At 39.1% G+C, this 20351-nt stretch overlaps 1 protein-coding gene across 1 annotated transcript in view; it reads left to right on the forward strand.

Annotated features, from left to right (window-relative positions):
- LOC134532727 (uncharacterized) overlaps window positions 1-20351 on the forward strand; it is an 88226-nt gene that overhangs the window by 31040 nt on the left and 36835 nt on the right. Inside the window, exon 2 of the mRNA XM_063369518.1 lies at window positions 15518-15635. Within this exon, the coding sequence (XP_063225588.1) occupies window positions 15533-15635 (103 nt within the window). The 5' untranslated portion in view covers window positions 15518-15532. The remainder of the gene's footprint in view (window positions 1-15517; window positions 15636-20351) is intronic.

A 20351-nucleotide genomic window follows, 5' to 3' on the forward strand; every position in this document is an offset into this window, starting at 1 on the left:
TAAAATTAAACACAAAGTTTTTTTTTGTTTATCTAATTGCTATAATAAATTTAATTCATACCTCAGTCCATTGGTTTCTTTATTTCATGCTGGTTAGGTCCATACCCTTAATTGTACATGTAATTATAAGATTATATCATAAATAACTCACATATACCAAAGCAGACACCAGTTCCTTTATAACCTGTTTGTGTTATAATATGACAACATTTTAAAACTTGCATAAAAAAGAAAATTTAACCTCGTCATGTAAAATATTGCGCAGGATATTGTTTAGTACCTATTAAATCAATTATTAAGTCAATTAATTTGCATTTTCTTGCAAGTGAAGTATAGATTATAAAGTATTAAAAATACATTTCCAAGTTAAATCAGTTTATAACAAACGGCTGAAATTACCGTGGGATTTTCTTCTTTTTTTTTTTAGAGTTTGATTTATTTGACAGCATTATATTTATGTTTGCATATATAAGCGGTTTCTTTGGTTGACAACTGCGTTCGCTGTTGTTAGTACTTTAGGTATCGTTTGTGCGAATAAGCAAATTTTTTTTTGCATTTATTCTGCCATTCAAACCTTTACAGTGTCCACCACAGTAATAAACTTTAATTTTCAATCATCTACATAATTTATAATAGTACTTCTTCTTTGTTCCACCAATCAATAAAATTTTTATTCTAAAAATCATTACACATTTTAATGCATTACATTTGCGTTTCAGAAAAATGCGTTTTATTTATAATACTTAAAAAATATATAAGTTATTTTTAATTCGTTACGTTGCCGCTGTGACTGCATGCCCACTCTCAAGTCTCAAGAGGAGAGGAAAACGAAAAAATCCCAACTTACCCGCGCGACTGTAGCGTCTTAACGATTACCTACCTGCTTGCTCTCGATATTTTCTATAGTTAGGAATCCTTTCGAGGTAACTCGATGTCGAAATGACTCGACGGATGTAACGATATACTTAGAATAAACCCCCCAGATGGTAACGAAATGTACGACGTTCAGGAGTGGGGTTTCGATGGAGAAGTATTGGCGAGGAGAGCCATCTGCATGGATCCTTGATAAATAAATTGGTTGACTGTAAAGTCGGTTTACGGACGATAGTTTAACGTGACAACGTCATAACAAAACATTGATGAAATGATTGCATACTTTTATGAATAAAATTGAATCATTTTTATTGAATTATCACTATTTTGTATGGATACAAAGAAGGAGTGAAATGAAATCTACAATTTAATTGATAAATTTACTTTTATTTGCACTCATTAATTCAAATATGTTTATTACTTTAACGAAGAGATTATTTTAACTGTAACTTTTATACATGTTTGCTATTTAACTTCTTCCAATCTGTGTTATTCTTTTAAGGATAGGACGATGATAGGAAAAGTAGGAAACGAATGGGAGTGTTTCATGTTTAATGTGCCTCGAAAAAGTCAAATCGATGGTTGTTCCAATCGAGTGGGAGAGAGATAGATGCGGCGCAAGCGTACAATGTGTGTAACGGGACAATGAGCGTAACGGGACAACGAGTCATCCTTTTTCGTGCGTGCAGCCGGCGTTCATCGATTTATTAGACGTTGTCACGTCAAAAAAAAATTATTTTTTTGCTATCATGTTTGTATTGAACGTGATCTGTTTTTTAAAATCAGGAATGTGATGGGCACAAAATAATTATTAACGGCCCTGCCTACCTGGACACACACACGCGCGATTTAAAAACTGCTCAAGATATCCGAATGTTGTTCTGTTAACGAATAACATTTGAGAATGAGCTGAGGGCGTATGGGTAGTTCCGTTTCAGTATTTCGTTTTTAACTTGTATTTTTTAGCAGAGTGAAAATGGCTCATACGCATATTTTTTTAATAATATTTTTAAGGCGTGAAACTCCCGGTAGAGATTCTTGAAAACACCCAAGGGACATGCGATACACCTGCAATCTTAATTTAAACGCAATATGATTTTATGGATATCGCTCAGATCGCATAGTTGTCCTCTATCCACGGCGAGAAGACTGCGCGCCATTCCACCGCCTTGCGCTTAGAGTCGATACCGCGCTGGAAGCACCAGCCTCTCCAACACAGGAGGCCCTGAATTTGGGGGGTCTTAATTTGAATTGTTCCCACAGCTGGTTGCATTACTTTAAGAAGATATAATAGACACCTATAGGCTATATGAGTGACCAAGTGAGACCGCAGGAATTACATGGTGATAAAATTGGGGGGGGGGGGGATGGATAGATAACCACTTTGCCCGCTGTTTGCTTTCGAATTGTTTCCTTTTGGTTCGTGCGACCACCTCTCCCTCCGGGGGGGGGGGGGTTAGGGGAATGAAAAATACATACATCGCAAACTTTTTGCACGAATAGCGGCCTAAGATAAATTTTTAATATTTCGGGAACGTCCAAATGTGGAGAATTTAATGGGTAACAGAACTGAAACATTTTAGGTGTTTAACTGCAGTGCTACTGGCTACTTCATGATATGGTTTGCATTTATACAACAAAAAACTCATTTTATGTTGCTTGGCTGTCAAAATCTTCACAATTGTTTTGAGAATTTTAAAATGCCAGGTAAAACGAAATAATATTTTCTGAAAGAAATTCTAAACATTTCTTGAAGTAGCCAGAACAATTGCAGTTAAAAATAAAATATTTTTAGTGTTGTTGTCCGGTTGAGGATCTTCTAGCGCACCGGGCACAGACGCAGTGATTGGGGTACGTCTGGCAACGCTGCTGGGCAGGCCGAGCCGTGGTCGCGGATCGGAGTAGCCGGCAGCAGGCAGGCAGGCAGGACGCCCCGAAGGAATGGGAGTTAAGGATGAAGGAGGAGGGGAGAGAGGGGGTCGTCACGTGACCTTGGCCGTCGCCACGTGTTCGTCCCGGAGGACACGCCTGGCGGATCTGCACACGCGCGCTCCCCTCCATTCCCCCGGCAGTTAGTGCGGCGGTAACCTCCCTCCTGGGATGAGTTACGACCCGCGCGCGGCCGCCGCGGTCCAAGGCTGCCGGCAACAATCTCCGGACCGCCAATCGGCTCGCAGAACTCGGCGAGGTTCTGAAAACCACGTCCGTTCGCGAGCAAAAATTAAAAAAATAATAATAATAAGTATATGAGCACTCGCCAAAGATGTGTAAATATCTAACCTCTGTAACGAGCAAATTCATGTTTTCATGCTGGAAATACGAAACTCGGACACAAAATTTAACGTAGATTTCTTTAAAATAATAATTTATCTACATTTCTGGAAGTGAATCACACGTAGTTTCCGCACCCGCAGCTAGAATTCGCTGCCGGAACAGCTACGTCGACTATAGAATCATTCGATTTGCAGAGCGAGAGGTTAAACTATATTATGAAACGGTTTCGAAAAACCCATAAAGATTTGATAAAAAACTAAACCCCTGCTTTGGGCTTGATTTTTGACAAGGAATCTTTATTAAAATGCTTGACATCTTGCTCAAATTAATCAAACTGTTATTACTATAAATTTATCCCTTTGGCTTTGTGAACATTGGTTCGCGCCATACGCCACAGATGACAGGGCTGAGGGTACACATTTCCGTTCCATGCAACTCACATTCACGAAATTACTCCTACCAAATGACGTATACCGAAAGCTAAAATGTCCACATGAAAACAAAATATGTTCCACGATTCGTCTCTATATTCTCCCGCCCTTTCAGAGTGAATATTCGATAAATTATTTTTTTCAAAACTTTTGTTTTTAAGTATCAGTATGGTGATACCGAATCATGAAAGTCCTTGCTTTTACGCTGTAAAATCTTAGGGTCACCTCCTTTTAAATCCCTTAGTCGCTCATTGAACGACGGAAAAACTGCGCGCCAGCCAACTAGGAGCCTTGCGCTTAGGGACTATATCCCGCATTGCACACACCAGCGAAAGTTGCATTTATCAAGTCCCCTGATGCAAATGTATCCATAGCTATAGCTACACCGCACGTAACTACAGCGTGCAATTTGTAGAGTCCGGAAAAATTTGCGAATTCATTTCGTGACAAGATGAAATTCAAACACGTGTACAATTCTGCTGGTCCTGCTATTGGCTCGCAGTTTAACTTGAGTTCTCTGGGCCTATGAGAGACTATCGACCAAAGAAGCCATCCCACTCTTAGATTGCAGTGTGGAAGCATTCTCTCTTTCTCTAACACACGCCGATTGCCGTTAGCGCTGCCCTTGTTTCTTCGTGCGTTGTTGCCAAATATCAAACGAAATTAAAATTTTAATTTTTGGACCAAGCTTTTTTTCATATTGTATAGCATCGAAATACGCATCAGCCAATGCTTATTTTGAATACTTAACAATATTTTAAGTGTCCGAAAAAATTAAAAAAAAACATAACTTATTCACTGCGAACTGTTTTGAAGTATTCCGAGATGTTTCACATAAAAAAAAAATCTACATGTGTATTTCATTCAGATTTTTTTTATTAATAAATTAATGCCTTAGGACGCCACTGAACAAATGTTAAGACAAAACTGTACAGGTTTCACTTAAATAATTTTTTTAATATATTGAAATGCATTTTCTCACAAACTGACACATCAAAAAGTTGACCAGCGGAATTTTTTTTTTATTAAAGATAGATGGGGGATCATGCACGAAAGCGTGAAAAATTTTCACAATGAATTGAATTAGTTTTTAAAAGCAGCTCCATCTCAATTGCTTCTACAGTTTCCGTGAAAATAGCTGTTAAAATGTGTCTTATCAGTACAAGAGCGCGCTGCAATAGAGGTTTCTCTCACAAGCTGCCGTCGTAAGAGGAAACAGGGTCGTGTGTTTAGATAAGTGGGGTTTTGTCCTGCAAGCAATTTCAAATACATGGCTTCCTTAGTCAACCATGTATTTCCTTAGACACGCATTTCTGAAAACCAGCCTGCCAGTTAGTATCGCGTCTCGCGACGAAGCAATGCGTTGTGTCCGGTGACTCGTTACAGTTATAGTTTTGACAAATTATATATTAACATACATGATTTTATTTTCTACATTTATTTTTATTACGTATATATAAAATATGGAAGAAAGAACACCGATAAGAAATTATATCGGTAGGCTACGTGGGAGGAAGCGCAAGATTGTGTTGAATGTATTTGAATATTTTTCAAAAAATATGAGTGTGTGCAATGCAATTAAGGAAGCTTCAAAGCAACCGGCTGTTCCAAACGAACCATTTACAACATAAGGACGGAACTGCAGTGACATGGTACCCTAAGTACGCCTGGTAAGGTAAAATCAAAAAGGAAAGACAAACAGAAAAATTGCCGAAAACGAACTTACGATGGCATTGTGCAGAGTGGGCTGCGGCGGATCGTTCACACTGTTTTGTTTGCTAACATTCCTCCCACTTTAAATGTCATTTTAGTAAAAGTTAATAGTGACGAATCACTGCCAGATTTCTCTCGTACCACCCTGCATAGGTTCCTTCAAGACATTGGGTTTGAGTATTTAAGAAGAGGAAACAAGGCAGCATTCATAGAACGTGACGACATAATTCGGTGGCGGCATACCTACTTGAGAGAAGTAAAAATATTTAGAGATTTAGGAAAACCAGTTATCTATACAGATGAATATTGGGTAAATGTGGGGCTCAGTGTGGAAAAGGCATGGGAAGATACAACAGTGAAGAGCGCTCGGCAGGCAGCCATTGAAGGCCTTAGTTCAGGCCTTAAACCTCCTACAGGACGAGGTGCACGTTTTGCATTAGTGCATACAGGTAATGAGGATGGTTTTGTTCAAAATGCTGCCCTTACTTTCTTGTGCAAAAAGAACACAGCTGACGCTCATGATGAAATGCCTGCAGATGGGTATGAAAAGTGGTTTGCCGAACATCTTTTACCAAACACTCCAGAGGGATCTGTTATTGTTTTGGATAATGCGTCATACCATAGCAACATTGGCGTGTGGGGGATATAAGACAGTGGCTCACGGAGAAAAGCATTCCTTATGATGCCAGTATGATTAAGCGGGAATTGCTACACATAGTAGGACGAGAAAGGCACAAGTATAATAAATAGAAACTTGAAGAAATAGCCAAATGCGTAGGTCGAACTGTACTTCGCTTGCCCCCGTATCATTGCGAGCTAAACCCTATTGAAATGGTATGGGCCCAAGTGAAATCGTTCGCAAGACTGCATAACACAACTTTCAAGGCACATGATATGGTGTCCTTAATAACAAAGGGTTATGACCACGTATTAAAAGAAAACTGGAAAAATTATGTACAAAATGTGAAAAACATGTAAGAAAAGGCTGTGGAGAGCTGACGAACTTCAAGATGACGAGGAAAGATTTTTGATAAGTTTAGCCTCGTCCAATTCATCCCAGTTATCTACATCGCCCCAACCCCATTCTTCTGTTCAGCTCTGTGCTACTCTTATGGAAGGGGTATCAACATTGGTCAACGGTAGCGATAGTGATTAAAAGGTATGTGATGTTATTAATTTCTTAATCAAGTTAACGTTACATTTATCGTATAAATTCCTATGAATGAAATGTGTGTGAACAGATTCTTGTTGTAAGTTAAAGTAAAAAAAATTCCTTATCGGCACAGCCTAAAGGCGCAGAAAGATTTTGATGATTATATTTCTTTACATTAGAACAAAAAGAGATTTTTATATCCTTAAACCCATATTTTTTTCTTCCCCTTGCGGTAATGGTTGCTACAAAAATATTTTAATCGAATCTTGAACATAATATGTAAAATGTATGAAATAAATACGAAGGAATTTAATAGCGAACATGGTACAAAATTTTGAATTATTTTTATATCCTTCTCAACACCAAGCATCTTATCAAACATTGTTTTAGACAAAGTTTTGGAAAATAATTATGATATTTACAAACAATCTAAACAGATTTGATAAGGTGTCTACTAAGGCAGTTACGTTTTTTTTGTCCGGTGAAAATTTTTTTTTTCGAATTCATGCAGTTATGGCTGGTCGTATCAAAAATTTATTTAGAAAACATTTTTTTGGCATTAGGTACTCCGAGTTATCATACGTTAAAACGGATGCGATATTATTCATAATATGGGAGTTGTTGCGATTTTTATGTTTTTCAAAAAATCTTCCCCATTTCGACCCAATTGTTCGGATTTTTCCCATAACTTACTCGACCGAGAAATTCCATTACCGTATTTTATTTATCATTTTGGACATGACTTGTCCAAAAATACGGCATTTATCGGGCCCATGAAAATGTGATATATATATATATATATATATATATATATATATATATATATATATATATGGGATTTTTAGAACATAAAAGAAAACTATAAGAAATTTTCGTCTACAATAGGTAGTTTTTATTTTAAATTTACATAAAAGTGGTATTATTACAAATTTATATGTGTAGTAGTATAAAATATTATAAATTACGATATGATTTCTTAAAATTCTTCTTGTTGGATCCAAATTACAAAGACACACATCTCCTGAAATTCGTAATGCGTTAGGAATTTGGCAACAGCGCGCGCCATAAGCCGTGTACTGCGATCTAAGAGTGGGACGGGCTATACCAGTGGAGACGCCTCACAAGTTAGCACCCAATGAACACGCGTGTCTGCTTGAGAAATGCAGAGGATAGTGGAGGCTATCCTAGAGGTCATTGAATCAGCGAATTTTTCCGGTCTCTAGCAATTTGTGATCGCAACAGGCTCTGTACTGCGCGGACGAGACAGAAAACAACAAGCAAGCAAAACAACTGAAAACGCGAAACGCGGACCATTTTATTTGTATCGGTGTTTTGTTTACTATATAACACCAAAAAATAATAAGTGATGTAGCCTACTACACAGGACATTATATTTTAATTAAATTATGAAAAAAAAAGCTCTTATTTTAATGCATTTTATCGGCGCTTTATCTTCGCTTTGTGCTGGCAAGAGGGATAAAAAGGCCAAATTAACCCCAACATATAAAAACTGCACGCACGTTCATCAGAATGATCGGAAATGCCATTGTCAGTAGACTCGCGGAGGAATGAAGATCTGAAAATAAACCGGAATCTATTGCGTAACAGGAAATGTGAAATAGCGTAGAAAGTTCCTGATAGCATCTGGGAAGCTAAATAAAGACCCTCTCACCCCCTCCCCCCCCCCCCTTTGCCAACTCACTCCTGTATTATTGTGACGTGAGGTGACGCAACTGGCAAAACACTGCTACGTTTTTTTAATGATTCTTGCAATAGGAAATATTGATATAAATAATTATTTTAGACATACGCCATTGCCAGTATCCAGTGGATGTCACAGAGAAAACCCGAAGAACTGACAAAAAATGATGAATACACAAACACAAAGGAAAAATAGCCAAAATCAGTTGATGTATGTTAATGTAAAGACAACATAAAGAATCCCGTGGAAGGAATTAATCAAAACAACATCACAGTACAGACGATCACATATAAACATTTTCATTTTCCTTGTTGACCAGTTTTATTTTATATATATATATATATATATATATATATATATATATATATATATACATATTTTATATTTATACATGTACATTAACGGAAAGAGGAATACTTTAATTGTTAGCACGTAGTTTTAACGCGCTGGGCGATACCTATCGATTTAAATTGCATTATTAGGAGAGAAAAAAATAGAAAACATATTTCTTAGAATTTTATTACACCGGAATTATATAGTTAGTTTTATAAAACAAACCCGATTATAATTAACAAGAATATAAAAGTTTCTTAAAATAAATATGTAAGTTAAAGCACGGTCGAAATTTGAGTTTCAGGTTGGCTATAAAACGTTGTTTTAAAAGTTGTTTTTTTCCAAGTCTCCTGAGGGAGGCCCCCGAACCCACCTTTTGTCTAAGGGCTATTCCACAACCACCCCTCTCCTTCCCTTTAGGTCTATGGCTAAGGTTCCTCTCCAAAATATTTGGGTAGCGCCAAGTCTAGGGTTGCCACTGCGTTTGGGCATCTTGTGCCAGTATGTTTATTTCTGTTTTACTTTCCCATTCGCGACTCCATGGTGAGGAATTGTTTTCTTAAACGGGAACACTTTTATCAGCAAATTGTCGCATCTCTGCCAACAGCATTTTTTTTTTTTTTTTTTTTTTTTTTTTCCCACAAGCGATAACCCGAAACATTTTCTAGTGTATCCCAGGACACTTACTTCAGCTGCGACTTCTAACCTCTTTGCTTTTCATGACGACCGCTGAAGCTTGCAGTATAAATATATCTGTCCTTGTCGAGTCCAAACTTGTTATATCGCGTGATAGGCAGTGATTGCTTATGAATCACTAGCTGATGCGCGTGTTTCGCTACGGCAGGCTACAGGCAAGACACTCGCACTGCTCTTTACATATGCCTCGTGGGTACGTCAATGCCGTCATAGAATTAAAAAAAAAAACATATAAAACATATAAAACGAATTTTGATCTGGTACACAGATTCTTCGTCTACCTATACCTCAAAGCTATTTTCTAACAATTAGATTAAATATTTTCTTCTTATTTTTTTTGTTGCGTTTTTTCGCCTTTCGCTATCCCGCGCGAATTACGTGTATAGAGTTTAAAGAATAAATTTTAATTTTAAACTCTTTGCAGGTTTTTTTTTCTTGCAATGTTTGTTACAATTGTGCAGTCGTGTGTGGCCCACAATATCTCAATTGCGGTTCACTTCTAGAATAAAATAAATTCAATTTTTTGTTTATAAATTCTGTGAATTTTGTTTCAATTATTAATAAGTTTCTTCCTTTTAAATAATAAGAAGCTATATATTCTTAAAACCTAAAAACTGTTGGATCCAAGATGGTGTCCTTGGTTTATCGTTCTTTCTCGTTAATTTTTGTTGTAATATATGTCATAAATTGATTTTCAAATTTATATATATTTATTTTAATTTTAGGAACATGCATAACGAGCAGTGCGAGAGTGTTCTGTCTGCAGACTTCCGAAGCAAAGCACGGGCACGTCAGATGCCGCACCCGGCAAGTGCGTGTCAAACGGGAGTCCGGCTCTAATGGCGGAGCGGAAGTCCACGAATAGCAAACAAACAAGAGTGTTTGGCGAGCGGTTTAGCGCGCCGCCGTGCCGCTTGTTAAAACCCTTCCGCGAAATGGTCTTCTTTGGTGGCGGTTTCCGCGCAGGCGTTGTTGTGAGTTGGACCTTTGAATATATATACTGTATAGAAGTCGCGAGTGGATAGGATTTACTCTACGTTTTTCAGAAGCGTATGAGGAGCAGCTTGGGAACTTCACCGCTGCAGTGCGCTGCCGTAACGCCCTGTATCGTCTTAGTTGTTATTTACACGTTAGAGCGCAGAACTGTCGCCCGCTGTCATTCCCCGCACCCCCCATCTATCATTCACTGCAGCTCAAGGTCGTTCAACGGGAGGGGGAAGGGGTGTTTGAAGAGTTCGAAACTTGTCCGCTAGGGACCATTACAAGTCGATGCCCTAGAGATGGTGGCGATGGCGGCGGTGAATTAACCAACTACCTCAAAACCGTATTAGAAATTTTAACCTGGGCTGGCGACTTATATACAGTATATATATTCAAAGGTTGGACGTTGTGTTCCATGAGGAAGGGTGGACGGGGTTGGGAGGGAATGTACAACTTCTCTTTGTGAGCGAACCGTGGGACACTCCGGCCCCTGCTGAGCGCGCGACCTTGAACCGGCGCGCAGTCACGCAACATCGGCGCTCTCCGTCTCCCCTCCCTCTCCCGGTGGAAGTCGTGTTCCACGTGCAGAATGTTGCAAAACAGTCCCTCCCCTCCACGACAGCCTTCCCCCCCCCTAACTCCCTCCTTCCAACCCTCCCCTCTCCGCGGCGCAGACACGTGGGCCAAGATAACCTCCCTCCCCCCCCAGTCACTGCCTCGTAGCCGAAATATCCCCTCCCCCCTTTCTGACGAAACGAACGTCTTTCGCGTTGCATCACGTCCTATTGGCAGGCTTCCCGCCGGACCAGGCGAACGGCTGTTTCGTCTTGACTTGGCGTCCTGCCCAGTCGGACCTCCTCGCACGCCGGTCGCTGTCACCTGTGTACCCAAGTAGTGTTTAAAATCGACACGATAGATGGGGTTACTGTAGCTAGTTCTTTCGTAAAATCATAGAGAGCGTTAATTATGATAATTAAATTATAATTAAAATGTTATGACTGAATGAAATTAATAAATAGTTGTAAAAATAAATAAATAATTAATATTATTGTTGTATGAATGTTATTTTACGATAATGTGTTACCACCAAATCTTTTCTATAACAACGGAAGAAAATTAAATTAGCAGTTATATGGTCCATAACATATATAATAACGGTTTTTATAACGGTAAAAACCCTTTCAGCGTTCTGAAATTGTGTCGAGCATTCTGGCAATAAACAAGTATTGAGGATTTTATAAATGTTAACGTACTACTATGCTAAACTGGTATTTATCTAGTGTCTCCGTTCGAGTTTAAAAAAAAAGCCGTTGATAATTGATTTTTTCAATACATTCTATCGTCACGCATTTTCGATCACGTTAATTCTTTTGTAGATTCATAGATGACAGTGCAATCGGCGGTTGTATGCGGGTACATAAAAACAACGTTGTGTTTCCAGTCTTTCTCAGAATGCAATGGACAACTTGAAATGCAGCTGGAAAACATTACATTAAATAAGTCACAAATTTATGATTTCAAATACTGAACCGTAATAGTTCGAAATAACTATTAATGAAAGAAAATTTTTAACACAAATTTTTAAGTTTTTACACAAAGTACCCTCCCCTCCTCAACCACATTCAGTAACCCCCTCCCTTCTGTGCGCGATGCCGCGCGATCATTGGCTGAACCGTCTCTAACACTAGACATTCCATGTTCAAAAAAAAAGTTAATTTTTATTTCGTTTGATTCGAATTTTTTTTTAACGTCAAATAGTATTTTCTTTGAAATACAATAAATTTTCTTAAATTTAACATAATGCAGACGTTCAGCATTCCAATTTCTATGCTTTCTTCTTAGGCCTATTTGCAATTCAAAAAGGTTTTTCAGATCCAACTTCAAAGACACGTGTCAGCCTTGGGAACTAATTTAGATAATAAGTCTGCGTACAGGCCCTCGGTATATGTTTACATTTTTTTTTTTGTTGATGAACCTGCAGCTGAAGTTTATCGTTCAAATTATGACTCATCCTGTCACAGAAGTCGCTCGTTCTGGATACAAATGATTCATGACATGGCGAGAAACTCACAGGGACAATGCGAGCATGTAAACCTAATATGCTTGATGCAAGCCATCCGGGGTCGGAAACCCTCCATACTCCTTTGAATGCGAAAGTGGAAATCTCAAGAGATACAAACGGAAAAAAACACGTCTTTGATTACTGCAAAAATATACCGTAGGGTCGTGATACCGATAGCCAGTGACATTTGCGGAAAACTAGTCAACTTTGAATGACATTCATAGAAATATCGAGTCTTTGAATTGGCTGTTTAACAGAAATTACTTTTGTAATTGTTTTTAAATTATCTAGTTAAAATTTAATTACAGTACATCATAATTTTTTTTTTAAATTCTGTGTTCTTGTATTTCCTCGATAGACTTGTTACTACGAGTCACTGTCGTGACAGTTATGAGAACTTGTACGCAAAAAGCTTTTTGCAGAAGAAGAAAATAAACGGATGGTTATTACGATTACGAAATACATAGAATGCATTAAAAAAATAACACAGCTCATCTCTAATCGTGTGATGAAGCGCATCGAACTCATTCGGGCTTCCGGTTTTCCGACAATTTTTTTCTTCTTTTGATACCAAATCCACTTCAGAATGAATTAAATTAATAAGTTTGGGTACGCCTATCTTGAAAAGCCCCTCGAAATGTGCGGCATAGTAACTAGAGAGCCCTCGCCTGTTTGAAAAGGCCCGCAGAAACCAACACACGAAAAAAAAAAATATTAAAAAAAAGTACGCACGCGCCTGTAGCATCAGCGGTTGTTGGCACTGTTGACCTTGAAACGAGTACGTACTGCAGAATCGTGACACGTGGCAGGAAATAAGGACAGGGAGAGGGGGATGAGGGGCACCGTTCACTCTTCCCCCACCTGCTGCCCACCCACCCGCCATTAGTCCCCTCCCCTCCTCACCCGCATTCTGTAACCCCCTCCCTTCTGTGCTCGGTGCCGTGCGATCATTGGCTGAACCGTCTCTTAACACTAGACGTTCCATGTTCAAAAAAGGTTTCTCCCCCCCCTCCCCTTTCCAGTTTCGTTGGAATTTTTTTTAACGTCAATTAATACCTATATTCTTTGAAATACAATAAAAATAATATTTCTTTTCGACGTATATATAGAATGGCATGATTTTAAAATCTATTTTGTTTGAATTGAATTTCAAAACATTAAAACATTATAGTTTAAGAACAGCTACAACCAACACCAATAAAAACATTTATAGTTACAACTGGAGATTTATAAATAATTTCATGTGCCATTTCTAGCTTTCAAAGTTGCAATGTTTATTATTATTTGATAATAAAATAAGGGACAACTATGGAGTAAAAAAAAATGTTTTTATTGTGTTTTATTTTTCCTAGTGTATACAAATTGAAAAATACTTGAAAATAATGGTCGTTAGAAAACATAAGTGAAGATCAGTCCAATTGTGGAGTATGGTCGTGGTGTATGGTGACTGTACAGTTGTCGCCAGACAGGAAGTTCTGCTGAGGTTTTCAAACTGGCAAGTGACGTTGTTTCTTGGGAAAGCAGGAAGCAACCCACTGTGACACTTCCAAGTTTCTCGAGCAGAATTTATGGCGTAGTCAGGCGCAGCGAAAGAAGTCATCAACAAAACAAGTTAGAATAGCTTCTGGGGGAGATTGCTTCCTGCTAAAAGTTGCGCAATGTCAGTGAATAAGCACAATGTCAGTGAATAAGCACAATGTCTTCTCGTCAAACATAATTTTTAGGCACGAGGGCCCACTGATGTAATTTTTTCTTTAGGCCCGTTCTACATGACACGCAAGCGGATCACGGAACGTTATCTACTCGTACGGATTAACGTACTCCGTTTAAATTATGCGTGCGACCAATGGAATCCGAGTATTTGGAGGTAGTAGTAGCCATGTTCTGTTGACGTTTAAAATTAGTCTAAACTTGTTTCAAGTGCAAGGAGATTTTGTGTTATATCATGACTTTGTGGTTGTTATATGTTAATCTCGCATTACAACTTTTTTCTCATTAACTAATTTAATGTTTCGTAACCGTGAAATTTAATTTCATTGGTTGAAATTGGCTTCGTATACGAATGGTTAGGGCCATTGACTTTTCGCTAAAAGATTTCTAGGCAAGCTGTGTGTCAAAACACTGTCGCATCGCCTTGTTTCGTGATTGGTTGAGTTTCTTCCAGGTGCATACCCACTGTCGGCACTTGAATCACAGCAACTCTTGTGTGGAAGCAAACGCGTCCTGATTGGCCTGGCCGAATAAGGCAATGGCTTCTCTTGCAAACGGCTGCCAAATCACAAAGCAGAAATTACTGACGCAGAAATACCATATTGCAGTCTAGTAAGAGAACATATTGTCACTGTCTCTACTAATGGTGTAACGTAAATGTGTTGCGATTCTGTGATCCGTTTCCGTTTTTGCATTTCCGCGTCATAGTAGAACGGGGCTTATTCCCTCATGAGGTGGTGTGTATTGTTGTGATTCGTTTGTTTCCACCAGCCGCGCTTGAATCGCAGGCCGGTAAGACGCTCGGTAACTTCCACAACTTCCAGAGATCTCGGGGTTGTAGCATCAAAGACCAGGCCTTACATAAATCATACGATGATTAAAGACCGTAACCAAAGCTGCATGAATCCTGGGCGCAAGGTCAATATGCTGATGACTAGATGGTTTTCTTTCTAAATTTTTGTATGATGAAATTACTTTTTAAGCACTGTTTAATTACCTCCTTGAATTAAAACTTAAAATTAATGAACTATTAACTGTATTTTCACTGAAAAAAAAAACTGATAAGTGATCTCACAAAATATTTTGTCAGTGTAATAAGCAGTAGTTAATTATAAGTAACAGAAAAATTTTGACATCGCTAATAAAATATATTTCCCTGTCAATAAATAAAAATCACACAAGATACAACCGAATTTCCAAGGATGTTCCTTGTAATCCAACAAACAATTTTTTACAGGGAAGAGTGATAGGGGCGGTGGCCCCCTCCCCCTCTACAATCCATAACTCCCATAACTAAAAATAACGGGAGATATAAAAAAAATGTTTCAATATGTCATAAATACGTTAAAATAGCCTAAAATTTATGATTCTCCATGTAACTGGAAGGCATTCAATTCTTAACTCTGAAATCCCTCTGGTCTTCCCCCCTCCCTTCCCAAAATCGCCCCTCCCAAAATTTTTAAGCTGGTCCGCTCCTGATGGAAATGAAACTGATATTTGTGGAGTGTGCTGTGGGGACGCAGATATGCTTGTGTGTTTTACCTGGAGAGGGGCCGTGATTGTGACGGTGGACTTTGTCGATCTTCCAGCGGCGAGGCGGTGTCATGGCGCCCACGGTGTATGTGGAGGAGCTTGCCGCCTCCGGCATGGAAGATGCCTACTCCGCCCCGCCTGCCTCCTTCGCCTACATCGACTGTCTGCTGCAGGGTGAGTCCCTTCTTCACTTCCACTCACTCACTCACTCACTCACTCACTCACGTGTCAGTTATTGCGCTTCGCGTGGAATCAGACAAAGGTGTTTGTTCACACTGTTTGTGTGGAATCGCTAACGGACAGTTTACACTCGGAAGGTACGGTGCATGTCCACTCTGATCGTAGTGTACGTGCTATAGCGCATCACATCCTTAGTTTGGGGTGCGCATTTAAATGGGCATTTTACTCTCTCTTTCAAATGCACGATTTCTGTCGTTAGCGCTGTCCTTGTTTTGGAGTTATCTGTTTCCACATAGACACCAAAGATCAGAAACGTTTTAGACACAACTTTGCAAGGCAATAAACAATTATTGGAATGTATATGAAACATTTTATTTTGCAAAGTAAACTTTTGTAATGATAAGTTTGGAAATGCATTTCATATTTCGTTAAGATATATGTAAATTATATATATTATATATAATTATATATAAAATAATTATGTATAAATTATATTTTTTTTTTCAATTTCCAAGGAGTTTTATTTGAAAGACGCATTCTTGGTTTCAATTTTTTTTGTCAATTATGTTTTATAACATTTATTATTATTTTTTTATTTTTTGAGCTAAGCACATAATTATATTGACTATCTTATTATTAATAGTGACTAAAAGCTTTAAATAGTTTAAACTGTAAAAAAATAATTGGTGTTCCGCAATGAATATTTTTTTTATCTGAATGACTAAAACAGTGATAAACTGTCAATAGACATTAATTTACGGTATAACTAAAATCAAAAAATATTTAAATTAAAAAAATTTAAACTTATAACTAAAGATAGTGTGAAAATAAAATTGTTAATGTTAAAAACCCGGGTATTTACAATCTGGCAACAGTGGTCACCATTAAACTATGTTTACTGCATTATAGGCGTGGGACAGACTATAGTAATGGGAGGTAAGAAGGCAGTGGACTGGACTGGTCAGGATGCTCAAGTTTTGAATATCAACAGCCCAGCAGGACCAAAAAATCTGTTGATAATGGAGAATAGTTACTGTAAAAGAATATATCATAATGTTCACCTACCATGGATAGTTATAGGCAGTTATGATGTTATTTTTTTTTAAACAGATTTATATGAAAGACTTGTCTTTCCGTTCGTCAAATGTGAAGAGTTATTTTCTCACTGGTCAATAGAGTTCCATGAAGAAATCAGCAAAGAAAAAGAAATCATTTCCCAGTATAAACAGATAAGCCTGTTATCAGTGTAGATAAGGGGAATATTTACTGTTTGCTTTTATTTTATTTTACCTGGAAATTCATGATATCCTGCTGGCTTTGTCCATGTGCCGTGGTAGGAAGGAAAGAGCAACAACCATTTACCCTCTTTCAGGCGTCTTCAACTGTCCCTCAGGCAGCTTCCGCACTGCACAGGTCAGTGACAAGTCTTCCCATACGGGTGTTTGTTTACTTTCGAGCCTGCATTACAACTTCGCAACGAGATTCCTGGGATTTTCGTGCAGGTTTGGGAGGGAAAAAAAACTCGTCTCGGGCAGAACCCGTTTCCGCCGGGCGCGTTGTTAGCTAACAATTGGAGTGGACGCGCCGGTAGTGCGGAATAGATGGCGCGGGAGCAGGCTTCAGGTTTGTGGTGCGTGGTGCGGTCAATGACCGGCCATCTACAAACTGCCCCCCCCCCCTCCCCCAACTACACACACGATCAGTCCAGCTCCCAGCTTGGACTGCTCAGTTTGGACTTAACTGAAGCCCACGTCTTGTGGTCGCTGTTGCTGTTGGATGCATAGTTTCACCGTGGAAATTCGGAAGGAACTTTGGATGTTCCAACTGCAGTTGCACGTTCAGTTAAGAAAAAAGGGGAGAACAAAATAGCAAAGTAACCAAAAAGAGTATAAACAAACATGTCTGCAACGACACTGATGGACTGATTTTTTTTGGACTGACGGTTTGGCCTGGCGAGACGCTGTTCCCACACGCTGCAGTTTGGACTGAGTGCTCTCGAGCCCACGCCCCGATTTGATGGGAAGCCATCGGTTCGTCAGTCCACCATCCTTGATCACACACGACAGTTATACGACTGTTACGTTCCGACCGGTAAGTCCGAACTGACAGTTCTGATTGATCGTGTGTGGGGGCCTTTAGACTTCTGTGAACTTGACCTAGATACTGCAATTTTACCTTGGAAGACGAATGACAGTCCAATTACTCATTTTCCCAAGATACTAATAAATAAATACATAAATTGTAAGTAAAATATAAGTATATATTTAAAAGTTAAACAGTGGTCCAAGCTTATTATTACGTTGAGTGATGGATATATTAAGTGATAACAAAACTCTCTTGTTTGATTATATATTTTTCCCCACTAAAAACAGAAACTTTAATTTGTACATAAATGTTGTTGTAAAAATTTTTGTAAGAATATTAAGTTTTCTATTTAAAAGTGAATAATAAGATAAATATTATTTTTTCATGCAAAACAATTTTTTTAATGAAAGTGTTGATTGATAATAATACTGACATAGGTGTAATAATATACCTCATGCGTAGGTGCATGTATTTTTCGCGAAAAACTTAGTTTAACTAAGAGTTGAAACACTATAACATCGTCTTTATTTCGTGATTGGTAGAGTTCCTTTCACGTGTTTGCACACCAATCACAGCCATCCAGTGCGGAAGCAAACGCGTCCTGAATGGCTCGGCCAAACAGGGCAATGTCTTCTCTCGCAGAATTACAAGGAAACAATCGATTGCGTGGATACTGCGTTACCGTCTAATGAGCGATCATGTTCCCCTCCCCCCCATGAAAAAATGCAAACCCCATAATCATGCGCCTTATAAACGCCGTTAGGATAATCTGAAAAAGTTGGTAACCTTTATTACTATTTACATTAATATTTTGTTTGTCAGTAGCGATAAAAATATTATTTCCTTGTTAACAGCAATAATTAGAGACAAGATTTTATTGTTTTAATTTAGTCCAATTACGTTTTTGAAACAGATTTTTCGGTGTTATGTTTTTTATTTTTATAAATGCTTTTTTTAATATTTACTCTACAAAATAGTGGTAGTAAATATGTTGCATTTGTACGATAAAATAATTTGTACTAAACTGGTCTAAAATATATACATTCAGAAAAATAAAAATTAACTGGCGAGCATTTGAGGTTTAAAAATTATTTGATCAGAGATGCTCAATATAACAAAATGAAATGAATTGTTCTGATCTATGCACTTTGGTACAATATTATCTCAGGAAATAATGACATTCCTTGAATTGTAAACATTGAAAGTTTACTTTTTAAAGATTGTATTAAGTTTTGGTTAAATGCTGCTTAGTTCCACGATATAACTTGAATTTCGGTGCTATTTTTTGTATTAACTTGAATTTCGGTGTTATGATGTGTATTGAAATGATTTCGGTTTGATCACAATTCACCATACATATAATCTTTGCCTCTAGCAACAATAGAAGTCCTCGTGGTTTGAATCAGAATATTGCGAAGTGTCTGGACAGGCCGTTGAAGAGAGAGAAAAAAATAACGTATCATCTGCAGTAAGAATCCTTGTATGTATGGGTGACGAGTGCCTTTTTTTGAAGTACCACGTGGCCTTGGCCTTGCAGCGTGTTCTTGATAAGGAGTTGTAGGAAAAAAAGGGAGGGAAGGTGAGGGGGGGGGGGTGGACTCAGCTCGCCTCGTGGCACGGGTCGCCGCGCTGTTTCGCCGAACTTCCGCGCCGAGGCGCGCGTGTCGCGTTGCGTCACCGCCGCCGGCTTCCCCCCCCCCCCCCCATAACTCATTCTTCCCCTTCCCAGCTGCGTCGGTGCGAAATTGCGCCGCGTCTGGGTCGGGCGCTGAGCCAGCGTCGGTTGCGAAGTGACGCCGTCGTCTGTCGCGTCATCGTTCAGCGCAGTTGATCGAAAAAATAGTGCCGTTTCGTAATGCACACAGTAAGCTGCACAAAGGTCAATTTTCGGGTACTAATTTTAAAGTATTTTTTTGAAATAGTTAACTCATTGTTAGCCGCCCTTTAGCGCATTTTTAAATGCTTTTCGCGAACTGACCCCTCTCGTCTATATTGAGCAGTTTTCAAATCGCGCGGGTTTTTTCTTTTCTGACTCTTGGGTAGACGGGGCGCTTGGATACAGTTCTCACCGGAGAACTACAAGAAATGTTGATCGGCTTGTAAATGGCGCCCGGCCAACGGGTACGAGGAAAACGCGCGTATTCACGTGCGCACCGAGTGTTGCGGGTGGAAGGAAGGCGAGGGGCAGATGTTGGCAGCGGCGCTGGCCGGGGGCAACCGGGGCGGTCGATCGCCGGCAGGGAGGGGACGACACGGGACACGTGTCGGGCGCTCGGGGGCGGGGGGGGGGGGAGGGGGGAGGTGTGGTGCGGCAACAGAGTGGGCAACTATCCGGGCAGCAGATCTGCAATCGACATGCGCCACGCCTGGCCCGGTGGTGAGGAGGTACACTCACTGGTCGACCTCTGCACGGCGTCGCCTCTGAACTGGCGCGCGGTCCGGTGCGCGTCATTTGACCTAAAAGTCATATCTCCTAAACGTCACTTGACCTAAAATTTAAAATAATCCTTCAGTCATTTGATATAAAAGTCATTTGACCTAAAAGTCATTTGCCCTAAAAGTCGTATCTCCTAAACGTCACTTGACCTAATAGTCAGTTGCCCTAAAAGAAATTTGCCTTAAAAG

This window comes from Bacillus rossius, chromosome 6, assembly GCF_032445375.1.
Source record: "Bacillus rossius redtenbacheri isolate Brsri chromosome 6, Brsri_v3, whole genome shotgun sequence".
Lineage (NCBI taxonomy): Eukaryota > Metazoa > Arthropoda > Insecta > Phasmatodea > Bacillidae > Bacillus > Bacillus rossius.